The sequence below is a fragment of the Balaenoptera borealis genome (genome assembly GCF_965194805.1).
Source record: "Balaenoptera borealis genome assembly, chromosome: 19".
Lineage (NCBI taxonomy): Eukaryota > Metazoa > Chordata > Mammalia > Artiodactyla > Balaenopteridae > Balaenoptera > Balaenoptera borealis.
This window is the reverse complement of record NC_138878.1, coordinates 478,482-492,497: the sequence shown is the minus strand read 5'-3', so window position 1 is coordinate 492,497 and position 14,016 is coordinate 478,482. Positions and strand designations below refer to the sequence as shown.

The following is a 14,016-nucleotide window of genomic DNA, read 5'->3' as shown; positions in this document are numbered from 1 at the left end:
GGGAGATGGGAAACGGTGAAGCAGCGCATAAAGATGGAGCTCGGCCCAGCCTCAGTGGCTCGTGGGCTTGCACATGGCCCCGGAGCTGTCCTGCATGTCACTCACGCACCTGCCGATGGGTTTGCTGTGGAGGACGTGCCCTGCCCAGGCCCGGGCTGCAGGGCCTGGACGCCAGCCGCCCAGCTCCTGCCCTGACCTCAGCCTAAGAACCGGCCCCTGCCTGCTTCTCGGGGTCCTGGGCGGGTGCTGTGCTCGTGCACCTAACTCCCACGATATGGTAATCTGGGGACAGCGTGGGCATTCGGTGTTACAGGAATTAGTACAGTTTGTCACTGAAACCCAGATTTACTTCACAACTTTAAAGGGGATTCTAAAAGGACAGCTGTGCATGTAGAAGCACTCTGGCTGCCCCTGGGCTCCTGTGTTCGGGGCTGTGACCCCTCTCGCATCCGCCAGCTCCGGCCAGGCCAGCTTCTCCCCGTCCACCCTCAGGGTGCTTCAGTTCTTCCCTTCTGCCAGTAGAGACGATTGTAAACACAGTCTACGGGATTTGTTCTGTTTATTCTGTTTATTAAACTGTAACCTCATATAGGATTGCCTTAGGGCCCAAGTAACAAATAAACTGTCAAACGAAATAAAACATAAAGCAGCAGGGGTGGAGACGGCAAAACCCAAACTGCACACTGCGATCTGAGGCATCTGTGAAGCCAAAGTATCCTCCTGTCTCCAAATAATCTCCAACTTGACCTGATCAACTCTTGTGCCCTCTCCAACCAGGGCTGGCTGGAGGGGGCACAAGAGGAATTCCAGAAACACAGGACCCCTTGGGGGAAGCTGCTGGGAGATCCTGGTGCCCAGCCGCCTGTGCTGGTCTATCTTTTCAACGATCCACGGGGGAGGGGGGAGTATGTGAGCCATGGTTGAAATTCTATGTAGAAGCGGCCACCTCTTCCTCTGTCAAATCAACCCTGTCAATCACAGAGAAAAGGCAGCAATGCCTGCGCCCCGGAGCCTCGTGGCCGCTGCCGCCGCAGCCCAGCCCTCACTTTGCGCCGCATCTGCGCTGAGGCTGTCCTGTGTGCTGACCCTGTGCTCGGCCAGCCTGGCCTCCCTGGGACTGCGAGGCAAGCCAAGCGGCCCGCCACTGGGGGAAACTGGAAGCTCCCCAGGTTTCCAGGGCCTCCTGGAGACCAGCCCCTGTCACCGCACCTCCCCTCCGCCCACGCAGGGTCTTCCTGCTCTCCCCTTCCCCACCTCCCATCTGTCTAGAGTCTGCTCTCCACGAAGCAGTCCAAACCATGCTTATAAAACAGAGCAATTGGGCCTAGGCTCAAAACCCTCCAGCCCCTCCAGCCCCTCCAGCACAGAGGAAGGGTCCTGACCACTGGGCATTCTGGCCCTGGCCTGAGCCCAGCCCTGCCTCCCTCCCCTTCCCTCCACCCAACCCGGCCACAGAGCATCTCCCACCTGCACATTCCCAGCTTCTGCCTTCCCTTCCCTTCCAAGGGAGCAGATTTTATGTTATGCATATTTCACCACAATTTTTCAGATGTTCCCTTCTCTGTGGAGTCTGATCACCCCGCCTCAGGGTTTGTCACTAGAACAGGAGGCCACTGAGACCAGCCATCACTTTGTTCACGGCCGTGTCCTCAGCACCCAGGACACAGCCATGCAGTAAACATCTGTCAAAGGCAATTTCAGTTTATACCACAAAAATCTCCCTTTCTCTCCAGTTCCTTCCTTCTCTGCAACTGCTTTGGAGGCCTCTCACCAATCCCCCCCAAAACTCGCCCCCAGAAACTCCAGCCTCCTACCCCATCTCCCCATCGCTTTGCTTTGGACCAGTAAGAGCACTGGTGTGTCTTCCCCATCCTCTGCCTCTTTCATCCTTTCTTTAGAGCTATTTTTGTCCTTTGTCTTTCTGTTCTGCCCTACAGAGTATCGAGAATGGGCCAGCCACCTCCGAGTTTGAGGGGACGGGACAGGAGGTCGGAGGGAGGCAGGTTTTCCTCAGTGGGCTGGCAGGAAAGGCCAGGACCTCTGCAAGCACTTGCTCGTCACTGTCTTTTCCTGTTTTGCTGTCACTGTCCAACTTCAATGTGGTTTGTGGAACATCTGCAGAGGCAGGCCCACCACTGATGTGCTGATAAATCGTTAACAGCCACAGACCTCTGGGGTCCAGAAGCAGCCAGCCGGTGGCCACTCTGTTTCTTAATATGGAAAAGCACAAAGGCCTAGGACCATCCTCCTTCCGGTAGACGGCATGCTCTGTCCAGCGGGTGAAACGGAGCCTCTCTGTGACAGCTGCTAGCTGTGTGTTATGGGCGCACAATCTGACTAGTGGCTACAGGACCCAGAGCATCCTGTTGGCTACAGGGCACGTCCAATGGGGATCTCCCGGGAGACCAAACACAGACGAGCGAAGCCTTCCTTCTTTCCTTATCTTATCATCCCCCTAACAGGTAACCCGAGGGACCAGAGACATACCAAGCCTGTAACTTTCAGATACTGGCTATAACGTGGACATCCAGACACGATCCCTCTTTCCTGCCAGCGGGACCCAAACAAGGCTGCTGAACAGGTGGCAGGGCGTGGAGGTGAACCTCGGGTGTCTGGCTGTGGCTCCCCAGTGGCTAAAGGACCTGGACAGGCAAACCCCAGTTTGAACAGACAGAAAACCCACTGCAAACTCGCACTGTAGGAAAGGGGTTGGCCCCTGACAAGGGAACGATGGGGGTGCCCACTCACTGTGACTGGATCTGGCGCGCACACCGGGCTGTCTGGAGGCCCCCTTGCAGCCTCCCCCTTTGCTGTGGGCGCGCCCACTCCAACCACAGCTCGGAGGGTGCCGGCAGCACTGTCAACTCACGCCTCTACTCCGTGAGCCCAAAGGCAAAGTCCTCTCCCCGTTTGCAAACACGAGTCCTAGGAACTCCCTCACAGTCCAGTGGTTAGGACTCAGAGCTTTCACTGCCGGGGCCCAGGTTCAATCCCCGGTCAGGGAACTAAGATCCCGCAAGCCATGTGGCTCGGCCAAAAAAAACACAAACTATGAGTCCTAAGGAAGGACTTGGGGGATGACTGTCCTCTCCCTGAACTAACCAATGTGGTGACTAGTGTGACGCTACAAAGGGCTAGGGCCACACGATGGGCAGTGAGGAACCCAGCGGATGGGCTTTACTGAGCAGGTATGAACAGCAGACATCTTCTCCAACCATCACTGCGGGCAGCAGCCTCCAAGCTGGCCCTCGATGACCCCTGCTCCCTGGGATTCATACCCTTCGGTTGTCCCTGCCACGTGGCACCACATTACGTGAGAAGCCCATGGAGTCACACGGTGAGGAGCTGCTGCCACCTGCCAGGAGCCAGGCAAGGGCGTTACCGTGGACACTTGGCAAGTTTCAAGTGACCACAACCCCAGGTGTCACCTGCACTGCAGCCTGGTGAGAGGCCAAGCACTCTGGAACCATGTGGCAATAAACACTGGTTGTTCTAACTTGCTGAGTTTAGGGTAATTTGTTACACAGCAATGGATAACTGATATAATCAACAGAGCAAGTGGTTAAATTAATGAATTTGGCATGTGCTGTCCAGAACTCTGGGTGTTAACACAGACCTGCCCTTTCCAGGCCCCTCCTAAATGTCTGTCCAGAATCCCACGCCCACGTCTGGAGAACTATTGAGGAATACATAGCTACTTAGTCATGTGCGAATTCCTGGACAGGTTTTTTGCTAGTAATAATGGACTTTTCCCCTTTCAAGAACAAATCTGATATTATGAAATCTTGTTGTATGTGTGAGTAAAACCCAATTAGTGAGCCATACGAGAAGAAATCATTTCCTAAGAAAGATGTGCAGTCCAGAAACAAAATTTACCAAAATTCAGAGGGATGATGACTTTATTCAAACATTCCACAGGGGAGTGTATTTTATAGATGACAACCTAATATTGGCCAAAGATCTAGGTATAGGCCAGGTCATTCAAAGCTGCAAGACAGCCTCAGCCCAGCAGCTCACCATTATGGGAACAGTTACAGTCATTACCTTATGCGACAGCCAAAGGGTTCCAAAGGTCAGGCCCAAGTGTGGAGTCACTATGCTTTTTAAAAAATTTTTATTGAAATATAGTTGATTTACAATGTTGTTAGTTTCAGGTGTACAGCAAAGTGATTCAGTTACACATACATATGTGTATATATATATATATATTCTTTTCTATTTTTATTTTTTTAATATTTATTTATTTGGCTGCGTCGGGTCTTAGTCTTAGTTGTGGCGCTTGGGCTCCAGAGCCCGCAGGTTTAGTTGCCCCGAGGCATGTGGGATCTAGTCCCCCAAGCAGGGATCGAACCCCCATCCCCTGCATTGGAAGGTGGATTCTAAACCACTAGACCACCAGGGAAGTCCCTATCTATTCTTTTTTTAGATTCTTTTCCATTATAAGCTATTACGAGTTACTGAATATAGTTCCCTGTGCTATACAGTAGTTCCTTATTGGAACTGTGATTTTTTAAAAAAAGTTTAGCACTTTAGTTGCAGCCAAGCTGCCTAATTTGCGAAGAAGCAAATAATTATTTGCTCTGATATTAATAATGAAGCTTATATCTTAAAACCAAAGATGGCCCAAAAGATCAACCTCTGTCCCAGACTGCTAAAGTGTTATTCCTATTTTACAGACAAGGGGACGGACAGATGTCCTCAGAGCAGCTTGCCTGAAGCCCCTCGGCTGACAGCTGGCGGCACAGGAGCCCAGCAAGGGTCAGAGGGACAGCAGCAGGACGAGGCGCCTTGCTCCCCTGCCCTTCCCGCCTGGTGTCAGGGAGGTGATACAGAGGCCTAGACAAGCCTGGGCCGCAGCCAGTTCACCGTGATTGCCTCTGACACAGTTAAGGGAAGCCAAGACCAAAGGTCCTGATGTGCACAGGGTTCCGAGAGCTGAGGAAGTAGAACTGAGTAAACACAAGTCACAAGGTACAGAAAGAACAGAGAGCAGGTGATGGACAGGAGTGGCTCAGGAAAGTGAAGGCGGTGCCTCAGGAGTGCGGCCCGGGAGGAGCCGGGTCTGCTAAGGCCACCCCTCAACCCCAGGTCCTTCTCTTCCAGGGTCCAGGCCACTGGGCGTCTGAATTCTCTAACTGAACCCCCATCGCCTGAGGCCACTGCAGTGGTGGGACTGAGCAGGGCGGGGTTCAGAGTCAAGGTTCACCTCTCACCCGAGGCCTGGGTTGCAGCCAGTTCTCAAAGCACAGTAGTTCAGTAAATGTGTTTGGATGAGTGAATTAATATTTCCCAGAACCTCATTTCCCACGACATCCTGGATGTGGACGGCTTCCCAGCTGACGAGCTGCTTTCGTGTATTTTTATTGCATTTTATCTTTACAACAACCCCGTGGGACACCCAATATCAGCCTCACTCTGCAGATAATTTTATCCCCATTTTACTGATGAGAAAATTGAGGCTTGGAGAAGGTAATCACTTGCTCAAGGCCACAGACTCAGAAGGACAGAAGCCAGCACTCCTTCCCCAAAGCCCAGCTCCTGCTATCACCCTGCACTGCTTCCAAATGAACCTCCTGCAAAGAGCTTAGGTTCCAGTAACACTTTTTACTTCAAACAATGTTAATAGGACTGCATCTTACACTCTCCCCAAACACGTTCAAATTTGTTAGAGGCTGTGAGTCACAAATTCTCTGTGCTGGGTGAGGAGGGAACCGGGTGAGGGTGGGGCTCAGCCACTTCCTGTTAGGGCGGCGTTGCACAAGCTTTGATAGGGTGCAAGGGGGCAAGAAACTACTTGGAAGCCTGGTCACGGTTACGGCACTGGTCTGGGGAGAGTGGACAGCATAATGTGGGTGGGACAGTTTAACCAGTGAAAGAAAAATAGTGAAGGAGGACACCGGGGAGGATGGATGGATTGTTCAGAGAGAAAGTGAGAAGGCAGGCAGTCCAGCTGTGCAGGTCAGGGGCAGCCCCCTCTCCACAATCAACCACACTCAAGAACCTGGCTGCCAGAGCTGGGACCTATAATCAGGACACTGCATTAAAAAAAATGTCCCTAAACCTTTGTAGCTTCAGGACCGAGGCGGGGAGCACATATGACCTTTACAGCCATAGGGCAAAGAACACAGGCCCTGAGACCAGTCAGACCATCTCTGAAACTCTGTGCCATTAATTCTTAGCTGCGACCTTGGAAAGGTTACTTTAAAGTGTTCTGAGTCTGTTGCCTTATCTGTAAAATAGATGTAAAAGCACTTACTTCGCACACTTGTGAAGATTAAAAGAATGTTTGATACATAGCCAGGCACTAGCTGGCACTCAGTAAGATTGGTTATCGTATAATGACCTTAGGAATTTGGGGATTACAGAAAAACACACAAACAAACTTAAGTCACCATAACACAATCAGCAGTCTCAGAGCTAAGGGTTCAAGCACCAGACCTCCCGGGGACTGGGAAAGAGGCCGGGACCCTGGGGTCCGGAATCCCAGGGATAAAACCACAGACTCCCCCACCCCCTCCCAGGGATAGAGCGGACTACGTCCCCCGGGCTGTGATCCTGGTCTCCAGAGCTGGGCACGACTTCCAGAGGGAGTCAGCCTGCCTCCAGGAGAAAATAACAGTGGACGAGATGGTTACCTCTCCAAAATTAAGCATCTGTAGGCCAAGATTGCCAGCCGCCTGCGCCGGGGGGCTCAGCTACCCTCTCCTGAAGTCCTTGCTCTTACCCTAAGCCCCTTCCTCGTCCGCTCCGTCCGCAGGACCCTCCGGGCACACCCGGGCAGGCTCTGCGGCCAGAGCCCGGACCAGCGAAGCCCTCCTCCCCTCGGCAGCACCCTCTTAGCGCCAAGACCGCGCCGGGGTCCAAGGGTCGGAGTAGGGGTTAGGGTCCAGGTCTGAGGGTCGGAGTCGGGGTCAGGATCCGGGTCTGAGGGTCGAAGTCGGGGTCAGGGCTGCGGGCAGCCCTGCCATCTGCGCACGCTCCGCGCCCCTCGGGCTCCCTCGCTCGCTCTGAAGCCCCGGGACCCGTCGCGCCAAGTCCCTACGGGAGCGGCGGCTCGGCGCGGCGTTCCGATGCTCTCCTTGGCTGCAGCTCTACTCGAGGCGCTCCGCACGAGGTGGCACCTCAAACCGCTAGAGAACTCCAGTCGGATTAGGGGCGCAGCGGACGCCGCGAGCGGCGCGGGAATCCGCGAGCAGGGGACTGAGGCTTGGCAAGCTTGACCGCTCAGGTGCCCCAACAAGGCCCGGACCGCGCAGGCGCCCCGAGGAAACCGCCTCCGCCCCCCCCCCGCCCCGACCGCGCAGGCGCCCCGAGGAGGCCCCCGACCGCGCAGGCGCTGCTTCCGGGTCAAGATGGCGGCCGCGTTCTTGTTGCTTCGCGCTCTCCGCCTGGGTCCCGGGCCAGGGCCTGGGCGGCTGCGGGGCCCTTACTCTGGCTGGAACCCAGGCAGCTCCGCCAAGACCGGGTGGAGGTGGCCGTATGTTGTCCACAGGCCTCTGATGGGTGTCGTCGGGCCTGGAGGCCGAGTCCTGCAGGTAATGTGCGGGGAAGATGCCCTCCCTCCGCCGGGTCTTCGTCGTCCGAGAGGCCGCTTCGGCCGGCAGCCCGGGGAAGGAGCGGGGGCCGAGGCGGGCGGGCAGGCAGCCGGGGAAGGGGCGGGGGGCGAGACGGGCGGGCAGCCCGAGGGAGGGGCGACAGGCGAGGCCGCACAGTTCATGCTTGGACTTTTCTAGTCCTTGTTTCGTGTGTTGGTATTTTCTGCCCGTCTTCCTGGCATTTTGAAATTGAATCGAGTAAGAGTTTCATCCATTTCTGGCAGAGAACTATTAGCTCATATAGATCAGATCCCACCCAGATGAATCCCAGCACCTTCCAGATGCTCTAAGTGGGCTGTCAGAAAGTTTTTTGTGTGAGCAAATTACCTTGTAACTGTGTTTTACTTTTGTCGTGTAGCTTGACATGTTATGGATTCAAATTCATAGACCCTCGATGTGAAGGGTGTGTTCCAGGCACTGTTAATGTTAACATTTCACTCTGAAAACAAATACCCTAAGTTCTAAGCTGAAAAATCAGCTTTTTTTGCTGATTTTTTTTAGCCCTCTCTTAGGACCTCGACTCTCACATTTTAGGTTATAATGTATTATTGTTATTGTATTTCACCATAACTTGAGGACCAATTTCATATCCTAATCCTATTCTAGATTCCTGGCCACCTTTCCTGAGTCTGAGGGCAGCTAAGGCTGCATTACACTTGTTTTTGTTTTTGCTGTTCAGTTATGTTGAGAAGGAAAATCATAATTTATTATTTTTAATCAGATTCTTTGATTATTCTACGAAAATAAATAAGGACTGAAGTGGGCAATTCACACATACTTGTGAAGTCTAAACAGATAACCTCACCAGTGGCTATAATAGTAATAAAACAAAGTCATCTGGTTTCAACAAGCAGTGTTCAGGGCTGACTTTGAAGAATGCCTTTTTTTCCCCCACTGTATCTAACATGGTGATGTTTCTCAGTTATTGGGCCCAGTCCACACTCTGTGGTCCTCCCTTATATGCCTCCTGGTTATCCCTGAGCCAGGAATAGTAGTATTAATTAAATGGGACAATAATTCTATGGACGAGGAATTTTTAACCTGCTGCTGACAGGAAACTACATGTAACATACTCCTTTGGTAAGGAGTTACTTTTCTCCGTAATAACAGCAGACCAGGGATGAACTAAGGGAAAAAAATTAAAACTAAATAAGTAAATAAAACAGAAATGAAGAAATTGCCACCACAGAGATTAGAAGAAATTAAGATGGACCGTTGACCATAACAAAACACATTCAAGCAGGAAACTGGTGGACTACCTGGGAATGTTCTACAAGGAATAGTCGTCTGGAGTTGTGGGGAGCAAAGGGTCTGGGCAGCCACTGTGGCCTTTGCTCCTTGGGTCCTGCAGGAGGGTTGTGAGCCTTGGCTCACAGAATGGCAGCCAGTGTTCTGCACCTTGAGTTCAGCATTTCTTTGACTTGCTCACTTGCTTTTAAGGTTTTTTGTTTTGTTTTGTTTTTTTATCAACATCCCCATTTTATTTTATTTAGTTTTTTTTTTTTTACTATTTTTTTAAACATCTTTATTGGAGTATAATGCTTTACATTGTTGTGTTAGTTGCTGCTGTATAACAAAGTTAATCAGCTATATGTATACATATATCGCCATATCCCCTCCATCTTGCATCTCCCTCCCACCCTCTAGGTGGTCACAGAGCACCGAGCTGATCTCCCTGTGCTATGTGGCTGCTTCCCACTAGCCATCTGTTTTACATTTGGTAGTGTATATATGTCAATGCCGCTCTCTGACTTCGTCCCACCTAACCCTTCCCCCTCCCCGTGTCCTAAAGTCCAAAAATTATGGAACGCTTCACGAATTTGCATGTCATCCTTGCGTGGGGGCCATGCTAATCTTCTCTGTATCGTTCCAACTTTAGTGTATGTGCTGCCGAAGCGAACACTGCTTTTAAGGTTTTGATGTTGTTTGTTTTTTTCTTTTGATGTTATGTTAAAACTTTGCAATAATGCTCAGACTGTTGCTTGATATTTCAGGACAGTGTAAATATTACAAGTAAATAAATGTCAGAGCTTTTAGGAAAGATTTTGCAGCAGGGAATTAGTCTGCATTGCCTGGGCGCGCTGTGGTGTTGGTGTGACTGATTCTCTGTATTGCTCTTTTCAGAGTTTCCAGTTGCGACTGCTAACCCCTACTTTTGAAGGAATCAGCAGATGGTTGGTGAAACAGCATCTCGTCCAGAATCCAGTCGGACTCTGGAAACTTCTAGGTGTGTATCTTTTGAAGACAGAGGTGACAGGCAGAGCCTATGGCATTTGTGAATAAATTCAGAAAATGTTGCTTGTTTGGCATCGTCAGAAAAACGAAATCACGAAGAGGACCTTCGGCCGCTACTCATTGTGAGCCCTCAGATGCTCTGAAATGAAGTTTATGAGGAGGAAATTTGTCTAAGGTCTGAACAAGCCATTTTTGCTTCTTTTGAGTTGTCTCTCTCTTTTTTGTTTTTAATTCTGGTAATAATTGGGCTGCTTGACAAAGGTTTTTCATGTGCTGTAGCCAACTCTAGGAACGTTTAGTAAGGAGCTACAAACTGGCTGTGTATGTCTTACGTACAGAAGGCAAGTAAACACAGCCTACAGATAACGTGCTTTTACACTGGAGTTGCACCGTTTAATGAGATCTTGTGACATCCTGCCATCTCTTTTGATCTTAGGTCAAAGGACCATAAGCGTTGACACCTGTTCTTTTACTCCCCCCCCTTTATTCAGTTGGAACAGGGAAAAAGTGAAATCTCCCACTGCTACATACGTGCCCACCCCGGTCACGGCAGCCTACACGTGCCCCCAGTGGCACAGCCGTCACCTCCAGACACCCCCGTGTCAGGGGGACATCGAGGCAGTTTTATTTGTGATTCTCTTAATGTGTGTGAAGAAAGGTGCAGCCCAATCACGTTGTGAGACGCTTTCCCCGTTTTAAGCAGTGGTTGTTTCAGACCTTGGGCGAGTTAGAGCCTTTGGTGTGAGGAGTGGTCCAGGGGCGCGTCTGGGTGAAGGTGGTGGCCCGGGGCTGCTGTTGCTGCATCGTGCGGAAGCCACTCGCCGCTGTTCATTTGTTTAAAGTCATTTAAAGTGACTGCATGTCTTGAAAGGGCTGTTCTCCAACAATTTCATGACACTTTCTCAAGTTTGTGTTCATCATTTTTATTTCCTCACGTTGGCTAATTTAAATTACAAAAACACGTACTTCAGTTGAAGTAGTTCATTATTTATAATGAGTAGATATTAGAGTAAGAATGACTACCCCAGCTTCTAGATCCTGTGCACGTATCTTTCAGATAGTTTCTGTTTTGTTTTGGTTGTCTGGGAATACACTCTTCTCCTAAGGGTTCTCTTGTAGTTGCAAACCTGTTTGTTGTTAAACACTTTCCCTATTCCTTGTAGGAGGCACGTACTACTTTAACACCTCAAGGTGGAAGCAGAAGACTAAAGGCAGTGATAAAGCCAAGGGGAGGAGCCCTGAAGATGATGAAGGTATATCCATCAGATCTTAAGCGATGGCTGCCTTGGTTGTCTGCACGTGTGTGCTCTAGTCTAAGGAATAGGAAGTCCGTCCTAGGATCACACCTGCCCCCGTCCCTAATGCAGTTGCTGGATTCTTCCTGCCCATCCTTTTGGGGACGGCTTCATCAGTGCCTGTGTCCCGTGTTCAGAGTACCTGAAGGCGGGTGGGGTTGCTGTGCTCTGTGTGGAGAGGGTGGACCTCGGATCCGCCCTGGACTCAGAGCTCTGGGGGAGGAAGGCTCCAGGACTCCCGGGCCGAAGCCCCGCTCTCGTGCGCACCTGACTGGTGTTGGCATTGCCTCCAGGCCTGAGGAGCAGCCCCAGAAGCCAGGATGGTACGGGGCATGGCCCTGGGGAATGAGTGGGGCCCCAAGCCCTGGGGCACAGCGAACTCGCTTGCAAGCCTCCTCTCGACTCTGGAATTAGGACTCGATGATTGTGTGAAGGGGAGGGAAGTGAAAAGGGAACTTTGGACTGAATTGACCTCTAAGATGACAGCTGGCTGCGGGGAGCTGATACACATGGAACTTGCTAGGCCTTAGGAGTGCTTGGAGCGTGTGCTCAGTGATTTGTGCGCTCCCTCTTCAGAGTGACCCCGTCACTGGCCCTTTCTACACACGAGGACGCTGGATGCCTGCTCTGTGCCAGGTCCAGGGAGGGACACACGCGTGGGGAAGTGGCGCCGATTTTGACGTGGCTGCAGTGGGTTGTGGTGCGGGACCCGAGGCCCGGGGGCCCTGGAGGAGGTACTTTACCCAAAGGCCAGCCATGCTCAGAACCAGGCTCCTGTGAGCCCCAGACGCCTCAGGGGGGACGGCAGCCTGAGAAACGCTTTCTTTATCGGACCCGGGGCCTGTCACAGAACTGCACACAGACTGGTCCCGTTCCCCAGGCCCCATCTTTCCAGAGGGGTGCAGCCATCCTGGCAGCTTAGTTGGAACAAGACGGCTTCCCAACCAGGTTTTGGTAACCGTGGGGAGGACCTTCCTCCCTAGTCTGGTCCAGAAACGTCTTCAGGAGCTGGGGGTCTGGAGGTTCGGCCCCAGAGCCCACTGGTTATGGGGTGAAGCCCCTTGTGCTCGACTTTCTAGGAGGGGCTGCGTTTTCCTGATGCTCACGTCCATTCTTCGCTGGCGGCCCCTTCGTTCACCTTGAGAGGAGCTGTAACTTTCCATTGGTCTTGACTCCTGTAGTGCCCTTGGTTGGGTTCAGATTAGACGTTTCTGGTTGTCGACCTCCTGGCCGCAGGCTCAGGGAGTGTGGGTGCTGCAGGCTTCCTTCATCATCACCCTCGGGGGAAAGCCCCCAGGGGACTTGGCTCTTCTTTTTTTTGTCTTTTTATAAATTTATTTATTTATTTATTTTTGGCTGTGTTTGGTCTTCGTTACCGCACACGGCCTTTCTGTAGTTGCGGTGAGCGGGCTTCTCATTGAGGTGGCCTCTCCTGCTGCGGAGCACAGGCTCTAGGCCCGCGGGTTTCAGGAGTTGTGTCATGTGGGCTCAGCAGTTGTGGGTCACGGGCTCTAGAGTGCAGGCTCAGTAGTTGTGGTGCACGGGCTTAGTTGCTCTGCAGCATCTGGGATCTTCCCAGACCAGAGATCGAACCCGTGTCCCCTGCATTGGCAGGTGGATTCTTAACTATTGTGCCACCAGGGAAGTCCCCCCATGCATTCTTAAACATTTCACTGCGTGACCTTTGACCATGGGTATTTTTCTTTATTTTTCCTACTTTTTTTTTCTCCTGGCCTCACCGTGTGGCATGTGAGATCTTAGTTCCCAGACCAGGGATCGAACCAGTGGCCCCTGCACTGGGAGGGCCAGGGAATTCCCTCCTACAATTTTTTTTGATATAACTTTTTTATATTTTTCCTGCAGTTTCATTGGTTTTGTTAGCAGTTCCAGGTCTCTTACGCCACACGTTTCCACGTGAATTTACTTTGCAGATTGTACTTCTTCTACCTTCCTGGGGTATGGCACTGGCGATGCCAGTTTTCCCCGAGGTTTGTCGGCACCTGACTGTTGAAGGGGATCCCGGTCAGGAGCCCTCTGCTCGGCGCTTGGCAAGTAGCACTTTAATAGTGATAACTTGTAGTTTGTCACCGAGATCATAGTTTTCCTTTAAAGCTGATTGTTTGAACACATGTGTCTTCATGTTCTGAAATATGTGATGTGTCTTCAAGTGTGTCATTCATTTCAGAGACATTCTGAGCTGGAGGAGGAAGGTGAGGGCTTGCTTGATGAGAAAATACGCAGGGTTACGGAACCCTGAGGAGGCTGATACTGGCAGATGTGAACATTGTTTCCTCCCAACAAGTCAATGCTGGGTCCAGTAACACATAGATTAATGGAACAAAGTAGGAAACCCAGAAGCAGAGTCTACTTTGTCTAAGAATTAGCAAGTAACTAAAGTGGCATTTCACACGGTGGCAGAAAGGGTGGATTGTATGAGAAATGGTTTGCAACCATTGCTTAGTTGTTTGGAAAGAGATTAAATTAGACTCTCATTCCATGTACCAACATAAATTCTGAGTGGATTGAATCATTAAATTTAAAAAGCAAAACCGGAAAAGAATTAGGAGAAAATAGAGGGGACCATTCCTTAACTTGAAACGGGCAAAGCCTTTAGAAGGAGAAGGTAGGTGGGCCAGAGCAGCTTCTGCGTCTGCCTGGCCTGTGGCCCGTCGCTCAGGCTGGTGCATGGTCCTGCGGATACTGACTTCTGGGAGGAGTGGCCATGGCCACCTCCTTTCTGCAGCTCCTGACCTGCCGTGGCTGTGGACACGTGCTCCCCCCGCTGAATCCCGTCGCAAGTTACCATCAGGCACTGTAGCGCCGGGGACCAGAGGCAGAGTCAATCTGGAGAAAGGGGCGCGCTGGCTCCTTCCGTCCGCCCGTGCCGCCGT

The 14,016-nt window shown here is 51.5% G+C and overlaps 1 protein-coding gene across 1 annotated transcript in view; it reads left to right on the top strand.

Moving 5' to 3' along the window:
• Positions 1-7,317: 7,317 nt before the first annotated feature.
• Positions 7,318-14,016, top strand: part of SPG7 (SPG7 matrix AAA peptidase subunit, paraplegin) — a 29,916-nt gene continuing 23,217 nt past the window's right edge. The window contains 3 exon segments of the mRNA XM_082369495.1: positions 7,318-7,535; positions 9,720-9,822; positions 10,994-11,083. Coding sequence (XP_082225621.1) covers positions 7,353-7,535; positions 9,720-9,822; positions 10,994-11,083 — 376 coding nt within the window. The 5' untranslated portion in view covers positions 7,318-7,352.